Genomic DNA, 15,627 nt, shown 5'->3' on the forward strand with positions numbered 1-15,627 from the left:
AAATAATGATAACTAGAGTGTATTCGTAATGCTTGCATTAGCAAATCATGTATTAGTTATTCTTGCATTAATTATATATAGATTAATTTTATGCATTGTTTGGTTTGATGCATTAAAAATATAATGCATTGCATTAAAAAAATTATTTATAAAGATACACTTCACTATTATGGTGAAAAAGATATAAAATAGGTATTGAGGGGCAATTGAATCTTTAATTGAGTTGATGCATTCATTAACACCATTGCATTGCTAATACCTAGAAATCCATTATATTAGCAATACACAGTTTAATACACAATAGAGTGTATAGCATAGGTTGGAAAAGAATACCAAACAAAGTACTAGTAATACACAAGGTTAATGCATGCATTATTTTTTTCAATACGCTCTACCAAACGAGTGTGAGTTTCATACCTAAGTTATCACTTATTAGTTTGAGAAATACACCCCTCTATTATTACACGCTCATCATGGTGTGTGTAGTACACTCACTCTTTTATTTTAAAAAAATTGTCGCATCACGCTCAACATGGACAAAACATCCACTTTGTCGAAAATTAAATAAATTATTAGTATTAATTAAAGGGGGAAAAGGACAAATATACCCCCCGAACTATTGTAAATGGTATGCAAATATCCTCCATCATACTTTTGGGATATTGGTGCCCCTTCCGTCCATGTGGCAAGGTTTTTGCGAATAAAAGGGAGAGTCTATTACACACACCACTGATGTGTGTTTCTCAAACTAATAAGTGATAGTTTAAGTATAAACTCACACTCACAATAGTTTTGGTATGAAACTCAAAAAGGAGAACAGTTTCTGTGTGTTTTTGACACTGATCTTGCATTAAAATATTTATATACAAAAATATCCTCCATAATTATAGAGGAAAAGAAGTAAAAAAAGATTTTGAGAGGTAATTGAGTATCTAACCATGTTAAATACATGCATTAACTCCTCTTGCATTACTAATACATAGAAATTCATGGTATTAATTATAGATTTCTATTAAGAGATAAGGACTAAAAGAACACATAAGTTATCCCATATTTTTGAGTTTCAAACCTAAACTATTTAGAATTTGAATTTCATACCTTAGCTATCACTTATTAGTTTGAGAAATACACTCTTCTTGTTTATTACACTCTCATCATGGTGTATGTAGTACACTCTCTCTTTTATTTTAAAAAACTGTAACATCACACTCCACATGGACAAAACATTCCACCTTATCAAAAATTAAATAAATGATTAGTATTAATTAAAGTTAAAGATTAAAGTATTGCTAGTTTCCAAAAAAAATCTAAAATAAATGTTAAATATATTTCTACCCTACTCCACCCCTTCCTCTCACCGTACCCCCTCCCCCATCCCAATTTTTTTTAAAAAAATCTTTTAACAATTTTTTTAAATTTCTTTTACTTCATCTCTCCCCCCCCCCCCCCCCCCCCCCCCCCCCCCCCCCCCCCCCCCCCCTTTTTTTTAAAAAAAACTTTTAAAAATTTTTTTTAATTTCTTTTTCTTCCTCCCCCCCCCCCCCCCCCCCCCTCTCCCCTAATTCCTTTCGATAATAATTTAGATATTGTTTTTTTAAAAAAAAAAAATTATAACCATCCCAAGTAACTCTCCACTTTCAGTTTTTTCTCATTTCAAATATATTTTTTTACTTGTCGCAAAAAAAAAAATTAATAAAATTTTATTTTTATTATATTCGGTAAGCAAGTAAAAAAAAAAAATTCCTAAAAATATATGTACACATCTAACACAAAACGAGAAAAATAAAAAAAATTAGGAGCATGAGGAGGAGGGGTGAGGTCTGAAATTTTAAAAAATATAGTTTATAAAAGAATTGTAAAATAAAAGGGTGGGTGATTATTGGGGGAGATGGTCCAGTGGGGTGAGAAAAATACTTTTAAAAAAATATTTTTTTTTATATTAATATTTTAATCTTTAGTTTTTAATTAATATTACTCCTAGTTTATTTAATTTTATCAATATGAAATATTTTGTCCATGTAGCAAAGGTTTTTGCGAATAAAAGGGAGAATATATTACACACACCATTGATGTGTGTTTTTCAAACTAATAAGTGATAATTTAAGTATAAAACTCACACTCACAATAGTTTAGGTATGAAACTAAAAAAATAATAATTTATTCGTGTTTTCGACACTTATCTCTTTAATTAACTATACATAATATAAAAAAAATATTCCAAATAAAGTATTGCTAATATATAAAGCTAATCTATGTACTAGTTTTGCTAATACACTCTATTTATGTTGAAAAAGTCTATAATCATTAATACTGAAGCCAATAATATAACACACTAATTATTGATTTTTGTCAATTTATTCTTACACGTTACTTCAATCACTTTTCTTTTTTTCATATCATACTGGTGAAAGTGAAGGGCACGGGACGGGACGAGTGCATGAGTTTTCTTCTATCACCTCTCTGCTTGCCAGCCTATACATTTACACGTGCCTTGTTAATACAATTCTTTGCTGATTTTATAGGTCCCACAAATCTTAGTTTACTACTTTCGTCCCGTCTCCCGTGACACGTTTCTAATTTTCAATAACACCTCTCACTTTTCTTCTTTTTCCTTATTTTGTTTGCCTATACATTATATGGAAATTAAACTACACATTTATTTCCAAACAAAAAAAAGCAATTTTTATATTTTTTTGGTTTAAAAAAAGGGGAGATGAAAGCATTTATTAGTCAAGTTTAGAATGATTTTTTTTTCTCTCACACAACCAAAACTTGGAAAGCATTATGGAGGCATCTCTCTGTTCTTATCAATTAGGTTTTTTCGCACCATACATATATTTTAATTAAGTAAAACTTGTTGCTCTTTGATTGGATTTGAAGCAAATTATTGACTCCTTTAATACAATGGAATATAACATCACATCAAGAATGCTTCACTATACCCTCTTAACAAGATCATAAAATGCACTTGTAAATCATGGAAAAGAAAAGTCTACAAATGATTCGTTTAGGAGAGAAATAGGCCAAGTCAGTATTATTTGATGTGCTACTCTTGAAAACTACCAGACTAAATATTAAACATAATCGATCCTAACCAAAAGTTGAACCAAACCGATTTTATTTCAGTTTGATTTAATTTTAGATTTTTAAAAATCGATAGTAACTAATTTGATTATGATTTTGTTTAGAAAAAATCGAAGAAATATCGAATCGAATTAATAAATGATATATATATTTTCTTAAAGTGGGGTAAGAAAAATGTTTTAAATTGTATTTTTAAAAGAAATATTTTTTTTGATAGTGATAACTTTAATTAATCAATACTAAGAATTTATTTATTTATTTATTGTCAATGTGAAATGTTGTATTCATGTAGAATGTCATATGAGAATGTTTTTCCTTTAGTAAAAGAGAGAACATTACACACTATTGAGATGTATTTTTCAAACAAATGAATGATTATTTCAATATGAAACTTACACTCCAAATAATTTATATATGAAACTAAAAAAAAAATTAATTATGTTTTTGACTTTGCACTTTCTTATTTTTAAATATTTTGAATTATCAATTATTTTGACTTATAATACTTTTTAAGTAATTTAAATATATGTAAATTTCATTTAAAAAAATTGAAGATAAGAAAAACGAAAAATGTCACATAGGATAGAGGGATCGGAGTACTACTACTTTATTTTTCCACGTTAAGTATATAGTTAATCGATCTGATTGATCCTAAAAAGATGATGAACCAATTATTCCTAATCTCAAGAGTAAAGAAATGAACCAAACCTGCAGAAGAAATAGTAGTTAAATGGCATCAGTGACTTAAATGCAATACATGATCAATATAGGTTGTGGACTTGTGGTACTCTTTAACTAAATCTTTCGAGTTTGAATCATATGGAAAAAATCTTTTCAAAGGCGTCACCCATAAATATATCCTTCAATGCACGACTGAAATTTAATGAGAACTTCGTTATAGATTTCAAACACCAAATAACAAAAAGCTAACATATGGAGATGAGTAGTTTAACAATTTATTGGGAAGGTGGAGACAGCTTATAGTCTTATTAGTACTATATACTATTTTTCATTTCCAAGTATGCGGTGAGGTTTTTAGGCGGCATAATATTTTTAATTGTAAATTCAACAACTGTCCTGCTGCTGCATATAACGTGTTATGTTGCATTGCAAAATGAGCGGTCGTTGCGGCATCAACTCTATGAGCACCGAAAGACACGTATCTCCTCTTTTGCCAGTGGATGACCAAACTTCTCTTATTTATTGCCAACTATGGTCCCACTCCCCTGCTATCTCCATCACCCTTTACCACATTTCACAGCCCACAGCTACCGTGTTTGAAATTAAAAATTAAATTAAATCAAAAAAATAATCATCAAATTTAATTATTATCGATTTGATTCAGTTTATTTTACATGAAAGTAATAATTTTTTTGAGAACTTATATAGACATCTAGTACATGAAAAATCTATAAGAATTTTTTGGCGAATTCAATTAAGTAATGCTAAAGTTATTATCACACGAATAAATAAATTTAATTAAAAAAATGACTATTTATGTGAAGTAGGATAGCTAAAGACTAATGTAATGGATTTTGATGAACTTGGACATATGATTGTAATATTTGGCTAAGTTTTGCATTTGAGAAAATCAATAAAATTAAAGACTATTTACTACTTGTTGATCTGTCCTAATTTATGACACTTCTTATTTTGAAATGTCCAAAACAACTAATCGGAGATAAAGTTAATTAAAATTTAACAAAATAATTTGATGTTTTATTTATGAATAAGGTATATATATATAATTTCTCATTTTGATGTGATTATTTATGCGATATTTTTAATAAAATCAAATCAATCCAATTAATATCGATTTTCAAAATTAAAATTAGATTTAATCAATCTAATCGAATATCAACTTAATTTTTTAATTATAATCATGGACAACCCTATAGCACGGTCATACCCTATATATAGAGTATAATGTAGGCCCACTTTTATGTAGGATACCTTTGGCATAAATGTTACGTATTTTTAAATTACTTTATTTAAAAAATTAATATCTAATTTGAAGTTGTATCATTCGAATTATGTTTATAAATATTTTTTAATATATATATATATATATAACTATTATCTCACATCAATTAATATGAAATAAAGGAAGTATTAATTAAAATTAAATACGTATACAGGAATGGAAAAAAGAAAGAAAAAGAAGAGATCAAAACACAATAAAATTAAACACGTAGATAGAGAGGGTTTGACAGTAGCCTATGAAAATAGAAAAAAAGTTATATATATATTGAGTATAAAAAGGAGAAGGACAAAGCAAACACGAATATCTTATTCTATGATCTAGCCACGTGGTACATCCTCCTTAGAAAAGCTTCTTTTTCTTCTCTCTTAAAAAATAATAATATCATTTGGGGGGTTCGCCGTTCGGTTTGAATCGATTATTAGTTAAAATCAAAATCAAATCAATCTAATCGATTTTTTAAATTTCTAAAATCAAACTAAATTAAATGGAAAAAATAACCGTCAATTTAGTTATTGATGATTTGGTTCAGTTTTTCTGATTTTTTCAATTTGAAAGTAATAAATTTTTGAGAACATACGTATCTTGATAGACCCAAATACCTAGTACATGAACAATTCACTGAAAAGCTATAGTTGGTTCAATTAAGCAATTAAACAATACTAAAGTTATCATTACACGAATAAAGTGATTCAATTAAGAGAGGGTCTAACTATCTTATGAAAGGATGGTAGGTAAAAACTAAAATAATGAATTTTGATGGACTTTGACTTATGATTGTAATAGATGGGCTGAAATTTACGTGTTGGGTTTGAGAAAATGATAAAGTTAAAGGCTTAAGTTACTTAAAATTTAACAAAATATTTATATTTTATTTATGAATAATATATAAATAATTATAAAATTTATATATCTAATTTATCGGTTCGATTTGGTTATTTTTGCAGTTATTTTTTAGTAAAATAAAAATCAAACCAAATAGTATCGATTTTTCAAAATGTAAAACCAAATCAAACCAAATATCGATTTTTTAATTGGTTTGATTGGCATTGCGGTTTGGTTTATTTTTTAACCATAACCATGAACAATCCTAATCTTCTCTATCTTAATTTATCCTTCTTCGACAATAATTGTTCACCATATTATTTTGGGATACATAATAATGTTTGTTTATCTTATGTAATCAATGAATTGTTTATCCTAATCTTCTCCATCTTAATTTATCCTTCTTCGACAATAATTGTTCACCATATTATTTTGGGATACATAATAATGTTTGTTTATCTTATGTAATCAATGAATTATTTTAGATTTGGTTCCTAATTTACCTTATCGTCATTTCTCCATTACATTTTTAAGACATTATATTTATTATATTCAAAGAGTGATATAATAAAATTAATCTTCTTTTTATAATTTCTTAAGAAATGTGTAAAGTTAATAGTAGACAAATATTGTTGGACAGAGGGAGTATAACATAGTTTATATATTTTTTATTTAATCGTATATTCAAGAGATTTCTAAAACTTTCTGATTCTGATAAAAAAATCATATTTAAAACTCACATAAAAAATATTATAATTTATTAATTTAAAATATTTAAGAATATATAAATAAATAAATAATAATTGTTTTTATCTCTCAAAATTCAAATTAGGGCGTTCACGAGTTGGTTTGGATAGGTTATTGGTCAAAATTAAAATCAAATCAATTTAATCAGTTTTTAAATTATCAAAATCAAATCAAACCAAATATTATATATTTATCGGTTTGGTTATTATCGATTTCAGTTCGATTTGGTTTGGTTATTTAATTATTAACCATAAATTAAAAAAAATATTCATTCAAAAGAGGGGGGGGAAATACAATAATTCATTTAAAACGAACAATAGTTAGATCGACTAACTTTACAGAACTTTCGATCACTGAATTAACTAAGAATAAAAATTCAATTTTTTTTACCATTTTGGCCTAAAAGAAAGAGACAGTAGTAACATTCTTAGTTTTTTAAAAACTTTTCACAGACAAACATATACATAAAACCAATAAGAAAATGATCTCGTCTTGGACATTTTTACTTTCATAAACAAATTATAAATAAAATTTTAATAAAAATAGTATAAGATATTTAAAATTATCTATAAAATATTATATTATGCATGTATAATAATAAAATATATGTATGTAATTTATTGATTCGGTTCAATTATTTCTTCAGTATATCAAAATCAAACCAAATTAAATATTATCAATTTTTAAAAATCTAAAACCAAACTAACTTCAAATCCAAATAAAATTAATTTATTTAATCAATTTGGTTAAATATTTCAACTTAAATCGGTTTTTATCCAACGCCCTAATTCAAACTATCACTATTATCTATCTATATATAATAGGAGAATAAAAAGTGTCACGTGTCAGCACCATAAGAAACTATAATTATTATTTAAAAAATCAATTAAATAGGAGAATAAAAAGTGTCATGTGTCAGTACCACAAAAAAACTATAATTATTATTTAAAAAACTGATTGTAAAAAAACAATAATTACCATTAAAAAATTTTTAAAAAATTGTTAAAACGGTCAATTAGTAGTTAGTTGTAGAAATGAGGTAGTTTTTTTCCATTCATTTTTAAAATTTATCTATATATATATCTAAAAAACAAAACATTTTAAAAAAAACATAAATTGTAAACAAATTTTGTTTACGTTAAAAACTGATGGTTTGATCTCTTTTTTCTAAAAAAAAATAGGGATAAGGGTCTGAAAAATATCCTAACTTTGATCGGATTTGCTGTTGCGATACTAAACTTTCATGAGGACTTATTACCTCCCTAGACTATTTAATACCGTATTTTTTACCCCCTGAACTATTTAATAGTGTATTTTAAAGGTATATATGTTCCCACGTGGACACATTACTATTTATAATTTTGCATTATTTTTTATGTCCACGTGGACAAATATATATGTTTAAAATACGGTATTAAATAGTCTAGAGAGGTAATAGGTCTTCATGAAATTTTAATTTTGCAACAGCAAATTCGACCATAGTTAGAGATATTTTTCAGACACTTATCCCTATAATAATTTGAATGTACTGTACCTAATTAAAGGCTAACTGCCTTTTTAAAAAAAAAACAGTGGGACAATTTTTAAAAATTTTCATAATTTAAATTATTTTAATCTATAAATTGAAACTTATCCAAAGAGTAATTCAATAAAAATTAGAAATATTTTTTACATTTAAAAAAAGGATTGAAATTAACGGAAAAAAAAGAATACGAAAGTAAGATTCTATAGAAGTTTAAAGAGCAACTGTCACGGTTAAAAAAACAGTTAAAAGGAACAAGAGTTTTACGGTAAAAGGAAAACATTTGCATTTTTTAAAAAAAGCTTTATATATACCACTCTGATTAAAAAAAAACACAAATTGCAAATCTTCCTTTCAACTTTTTTTTGTATCTCTCTTTATTTTTTCCCTCTTCTATATAATCATTGTTTTATGTGTTTTTATTAAATTTAAGTGCTAATCTTCATATACAAAAATGGAGATTAGATTCTGGAGTATGAATCAACATCAAAGGTATGTATTTATAATTATTTATTTTATAATTTAGCAATTTTGTTTATCATAAAGTTTAAATGTATAGTTAGAAATTTGGTGATAGATTGGGGGATATTTGATCATTTTCTATATTTTTAATAAAGGATAAAAATTATTGTTTTCTTTGATATATTAGAAGAGAGAGTTTGAAACAGTTTCATCATGTCAGCTTGTTGACATTAGATGGAAGTGTAAGGGTATAACTAGCTTGGTGACATTAGATGAAAGTGTAAGGATATAATAGTATTTTCCTAGATCAATTTGCTTTAAAGGAATTGTCTTTTCTGCTTTATTCTTTAGACCACATCAACAGGTCCATAAAAGATCCATCATTTTCTGTAAAATTACAATGGATGCCATGCGCTCAAATATCTTAAATGTGATTGGGACCCATTGACCTACACTTGTGGAGTTGTGTCAGTCAGTGTTCCCTCAGCTTTTGCCTTATTTATTTTTCTAATAAAACACTTTAGCCATTTTATTTATGAAATGTCCATTGATGAGTTTGGAATTGGTTCTAAATAAAAATAAATAAATTAAAATGAAGTATTATTAATTCAGATTGAAAATGCATATATTAAATAATATTTTTCTGAAGTATTATATTACATTTAAAAAGTTACGAATATTAAAAATTTAATAAATGATCTTATATGATTTATGATATGTTAAATACAAATATTGTATGATAAAATAAATAAAAAAATATCAAAAAGTAAAATAGAGAGTACGAATAGTAATTCTTCAATCATCTCTACAAATGATGAATAGAGAATTAATTAAGAAAACATTAGTTATTTTACTCTCCAAATATAGAGAAATATAGAGTAAAATAAAGGTGGATCGGAGATAATTTTATAGGTTTTTTGTTTCCCAGATATTCATAATTGATAAATATGATCTTTAAAATCCATTATGATTAAATATAAATAATAAATTTTAGAAAAAATAAAAAAATATCATATAAAATAAAATGAAAAAGTCGATAGACTCCTTACGCTTTGGAAATAATTTATTGTGATTGAAAAATATCCTCTTCTACTATATTATAATTTTAAATAATTGAGATTTATTGATTAGAATATCAATAGTATATAGAATTTATAAAAATAAATTATGCATAATTTTATCCTAATATTTTGTATATAAATATAATGTTGGGCCCTGACACGGACCATTTTTACTAGTAATAAGAATATAAAATGGATGATGTCTTGCAAAGTGCTATTTTCATCTTTTCATTTTTATCAATGTTTTTCTTATCATTTTTTTCATTCTACCACATAAAAATTTCTCGACATATATTTAAATTTAAGATAATAATTGACATTATTGCTTTTAAAATTTTAAATTAAAATTGACTTGAAATGAACTGACATGTATATTTTCACGCTTCTCTCATAATATTGTTGGTAGTGCTTATAACTTCTCAAGTTTAATTTATTAATAGTAAAAATAATATATTAATTATTTATATAAATTAGTTATTCATTTTAAAATTAAATCTTTATAGTATCAATTTTTTAAAAAGTTATACGTATAGCTGAAGAATAAAACATATACCTATTTTAAAAAAAGACTAAACAAATAAAAAATTTCACAAAATGAAAGAAGAGAGTAATAGTAAATTAAAAATATTTTATAATTTAATAAAGATAAATGCTCATAGATTAGTTAGCGGAGAATTTTAAGGAGTGGTTTTAGTGCCCCATAATAATTTCAAATTTAAAAATAAATATTAAATATGAAATTTTTAATTTCAAATTTTTAGTTGTGAAGTGAGGATAGTTATTAGTTTTAAAATTCAAAAAAAAATAATCATGCATCATGTTAATTAAAAGAATTTAAAGGAGTGGTTTTAATGGGTACTTATTAGTTTAAAATTTAAAAATACAACATATTTATTTATAACAAAAAATGCAGATAATAATAATAATAATCTATCTATATATCTTCTATCTATATATAATATGAGAAGAAAAATGCCACTTATCAGTGCCACAAATTTTTAGAATTTTAAATAATATATAATTAAATATCATATAACTAATTAAATATTAAATATAAATTTATAAATTAAAATTTGAAATAAAAATAGAGATATGTCATCAACTTACACAAATAATGACAACTCATAAATAAAAGGTTTAAAATTTAGTTTCAGGATAAATATATAAAGATAATGCTAAAAAAACTGTTTTTTTTAATAATTAAAATTATTTTAAAAATGATTTTAAATCGTTTAAAAATTATTTTAAAAATCTTTTCGCAACTTCTAAATTTAATATTTTAAAAACCACCATACGAATTCACTATTATTTTAAATAAATAGATTGCTGCATTTATATATAAAATGTTTAATATATTTCAAACATGATAAGAAGAATAATTCATTTATATATAAAATAGTTTATTAGAAAAACTAATAAAAACATCTGTAAAGCGGTAGTCTATATATCTATACATCTATATTTCATTGTTAACTTTTAAAATTGCCAAAAAATAAAATAAAAAAGTTAAAAATTGCAAAAAAAAAAAAAAAAGTTGCGTAAAAATGCAAACACTAAAAATAGAAATTGCAAACACTATAAAAACATTGCAAAATCTTACGCTTACAAAAATTGCAATTTCAAAACTGAATTAATCTTTATTTAGAAAAAAAATATATTTATCCAATTAAATAGGGAGTTTTAAAACTTTTTTTCCATATTAATTTTGAATATTAAATTTTAAGCAACCAATTATATAAATAAGTTAAGGATAAGTCCTAATTAAAAATAACTGGTCACTTTAAAATTTCATTAACTTTAAACTTTTGGATTAAGATAAATAATATTTATCTATATCTCGCAAGCGTTAAATTCTATCTTGAACAATATACCAATTATAAGTTATTTAGCAAATTTAAGAATTCACAATATTATATAATAATAACATTAAATTAAGTTGAAAATTGCAATTCTAAATTATATGGTACAATTTTTAATTTTCAATTTTTTAAAAAAATTGAATACAAGAAAACTATTATTACACATAGTATATTTAAGCGGATAAATTCAAATCAACAACCTCTCATTCATATCCATATGTTTTCTGATACAATTCACATTTAAATTTTAAAATATTCAATACAAACTTTGAATAAATCTAATATAGCGGTTGTATTAACTAAAATTATTGTTACCTTTAAATCAATTTTATATTATATTTTTACACAAATTTAATACGGAAAAAATGTTTTGAAAATATTTTGATTTTAACTAAAACATATATAGAAAATGTATTAACATACCATTTAATTTCATGATATAAAATATTTTATATGGAATGTTAGAACTCATAAATTATGAACATAATTTTTTTTATTCAAACAATATAAAAAAAAATAAAGTACAAACACGTAAAAATATTTGAAATATTTCATATTTGATCAAGATAGAATAATCATAAAATTAATAGTATCCTTAGAAAAATTTCACCATAATAAATTATAAAACTAAAAGCGTAGCTGATACAACTATAGATATAACATTTTAATACAAAAAAATAAATTGTGTACTAATAATATTAATTTAATATGCAAATAAATAAGTTAATGATTTGTATTATTATATTATTATAAATTAAATTATATTATTAAGTTCATAACACATTTTATTAGTTATTTTTAATTATAAAATTATTACATTTTAAATTATCCACGCAACGCGCGGGCACATATACTAGGTTTGGATCGGTTATTGGTCAAAAGTAAAATCAAACCAATTTAAACAGTTTTTAAATTATCATAAACAAATCAAACCAAATATAATATATATTTATTGGTTTGGTTATTATCGATTTCAGTTCGATTTGGTTTGGTTATTCAGTTATTAACCATAAATTAAAAAAAATATTCGTTCAAAAGAGGGAAAAATATAATAATTCATTTAAAACGAACAATAGTTAGACCGACTAACTTTACAGAACTTTCGATTACTGAATTAACTAAGAATACAATTTTTATTTTTTTTTACCATTTTGGCCTAGAAGGAAGAGACCGTAGTAACATTCTTAGTTTTTCAAAAACTTTTCATAGACAAACATATACATGAAACCAATAAGAAAATGATCTCGTCTTGGACATTTTTACTTTCATAAACAAATTATAAATAAATTTTAATAAACATAGTATAAGATATTTAAAATTATCTATAAAATAATATGTTATGCATGTATAATAATAAAATATATGTATGTAATTTATTGATTCGATTCAATTATTTCTTCAGTTTATCAAAATCAAACCAAATTAAATATTATCAATTTTAAAAAATCTAAAATCAAACTAAATTCAAATCCAAATAGAATTAATTTATTCAGTCAATTTGGTTCAATTTTTCTAACTTAAATCGATTTTTATCCAACGCCCTAATTCAAACTATCACTATTATAAATATATATAAATGGAAACAGTTCAGCAAGACTCGTGTCAAAGAAAGAAGATCCGTTACACACAATTCGTGTTGTAAGCTTATTGATCTACTTTGTCCACCTAAATATTTCTTTACACGTGGTCCAACAAAAGCTTTTATGAATATCATCAACGGTCAAGATTTCTCCACATTTCAGTTCATCGTTCAATATGACACCAACTATACTTTTTTTTAAATGTCTGCCCGGGTCAATGACGGGCAGTTGCCCGCAAGTAGGCCGCCTCTCCCCTCTTCTTATATTTATTTATTTATATGGCTTCTTCTCTGCATCTTACTCCTTACATTTCTTATACTACTTGTTTCGTCTTATTGTTTCCTTGAATTAATCAGTTGTTGATGAATTCGGTAAAGTTTTAGCGATTGGTTGATCAAACACACAAGAAGAAGAGTGAGTGTTATACGATTTTCTTTTTAATTGCGGAATGTCTTTTGGTGAGACTAAAACTGTAACTCCAACTGAACCGAGTACGGAAGCTGCAAGAAGGAGACGCATGGAAATTCATCAGTTTCGATTTGTTGCCAGCGATATGGCGGTGGCTCCACCGACTAGTATGGAGAATGGAGGAAGGAAGAGACAGAAATTGGAGAAAACTGTGTCGGTAAAAAGCTATGATAGTAAAGAGAAGAAGCGATTCAAGTTGGAAAGAATTGTTTCCCTGCCACTATCGCTGCCGTGCACAAGTGAAATTGAGATGGGTGAAAAGAAGGTAGCAGAGAATAAAGAAACCGAAACGAACGCTTTGGATTTGACGGAATCTGCTTCTATATCGTTGAATATTGAACGCCAGGGAGTATCCGACTGTCCAAAATTCGGGATGACATCTGTATGTGGAAGGAGAAGAGATATGGAAGATACGGTGTCGATCTACCCGTCGTTTCTTCAGGATAAACATGAAAAGTCCAGCAACTTACATTTCTTCGGTCTCTACGACGGCCACGGCTGCTCTCATGTAATTAATCTTTAACATCAACCTGCTATGTGTCTCTTTTATAAATGCAATTTTTCCCTTTTTGCTAAAATTTTGTTATTTCTGTAGGCGGCGATGAAATGTAAAGATAGAATGCATGAGATAGTGAAGAACGAGGTTGAGAGCGCAGGGGAAGCTACATGGAAAGAGATGATGAGTCAGAGCTTCTCAAAAATGGACAAAGAAGTCGTTGAATATTCGAAAGGAGCTGGAGGCACACAGACTGTGGATTGTAGATGCGAACTTCAGACGCCGCAGTGCGATGCTGTTGGATCCACTGCTGTTGTGGCCGTCCTAACTCCAAACAAAATCGTCGTGTCCAACTGCGGTGATTCTCGCGCTGTGCTCTGCAGAAACGGTGTCCCAATTCCTCTGTCCACTGACCACAAGGTGTGTGCTAAATTAATTCCTAACATTCTGTTTCTGTTGCTGGAGAGTGGTAAAAACAGTATTTCTAAATTAGTGTTTTGTTCCTGTTTGTAGCCTGATCGACCCGATGAACTCAATCGGATTGAAGAAGCTGGCGGTCGTGTAATCTATTGGGATGGTGCAAGAGTTCTTGGAGTTTTGGCTATGTCTCGAGCAATCGGTAAGCATATCAGTAGTTAAACGGTCAATGAGGATAATTTAACTAGTTTCAACTGATACCTGATTTGCCTTGAACTTATATTATGTTTGGAACATTTTTCAGGTGACAGTTACTTAAAACCATATGTTACATCTGAACCGGAGGTGACCATAACGGAGAGAACAGTAGAAGATGAGTGTTTGATATTAGCGAGCGACGGGCTATGGGATGTTGTCTCAAACGAGACAGCATGTGGTGTAGCTCGCATGTGCTTGCGATCTGGGAAGAACTCCGACCAGGCTTGCACTGATGCGTCAATCCTCTTGACAAGGCTGGCTTTGGCTCGGCACAGTTCGGATAATGTTAGCGTTGTCGTCGTTGATTTGAAAAGGGGTCTATAAGGGATTGATTTAATTATAAGTTTTGCATGTACATGTACTTGTGTTTTTCAGTATAGGCAAAGATTTTCCACGGTTGGTTCCTGGGATGCAACTCTCCGAAGGGAGGGAACTGCTTGAGCTGGAGAGAGTCTGTTTTGTATATTACTAATAAGTAGGTGTTCTGGACATCGGAAACAGATCGCCCTACTTTGATTTTTGCAGGCTTTGTTTTCTGCTCAATTGGATTGTTTTTACTGTGTTAAAAGTTTTTGCATATTTATTGGAGAAGAAACTTCTAAACGTAGGGGTACAGAATCTAATCGAAAATTGGATTAAATTGCAAATCAAGTTAAATTGAGAAAAAAATTTGATTAGTGGTTGGTTTGATTTAGTTTGGTATTGGAAAAAAAAAAACTCGACTATATTTGGATTGGTTTGAATTTAACTAAAAAAAATCAACTCGAGATCAAATCAATTCGACTATATTTTTATACATAAAAATATTTACTTTGATATAATTTTTAAATATTTCTAATACTTTTTCATAATTTTTATCTTTTAATA

General features: G+C 26.7%; 1 protein-coding gene across 1 annotated transcript; it reads left to right on the plus strand.

The window, feature by feature from the left end:
• Positions 1-13,427: 13,427 nt before the first annotated feature.
• Positions 13,428-15,328, plus strand: LOC125859459 (protein phosphatase 2C 37-like). Its single transcript, XM_049539229.1, has 4 exons — positions 13,428-14,097; positions 14,185-14,505; positions 14,599-14,704; positions 14,807-15,328. Exons 1-4 carry the CDS (start codon positions 13,570-13,572, stop codon positions 15,082-15,084), a joined length of 1,233 nt encoding a protein of 410 aa, XP_049395186.1. The 5' UTR covers positions 13,428-13,569; the 3' UTR covers positions 15,085-15,328.
• The last annotated feature ends 299 nt before the right edge of the window (positions 15,329-15,627 follow it).

Source organism: Solanum stenotomum, chromosome 3, assembly GCF_019186545.1.
Source record: "Solanum stenotomum isolate F172 chromosome 3, ASM1918654v1, whole genome shotgun sequence".
NCBI classification, from domain to species: Eukaryota; Viridiplantae; Streptophyta; class Magnoliopsida; order Solanales; family Solanaceae; genus Solanum; species Solanum stenotomum.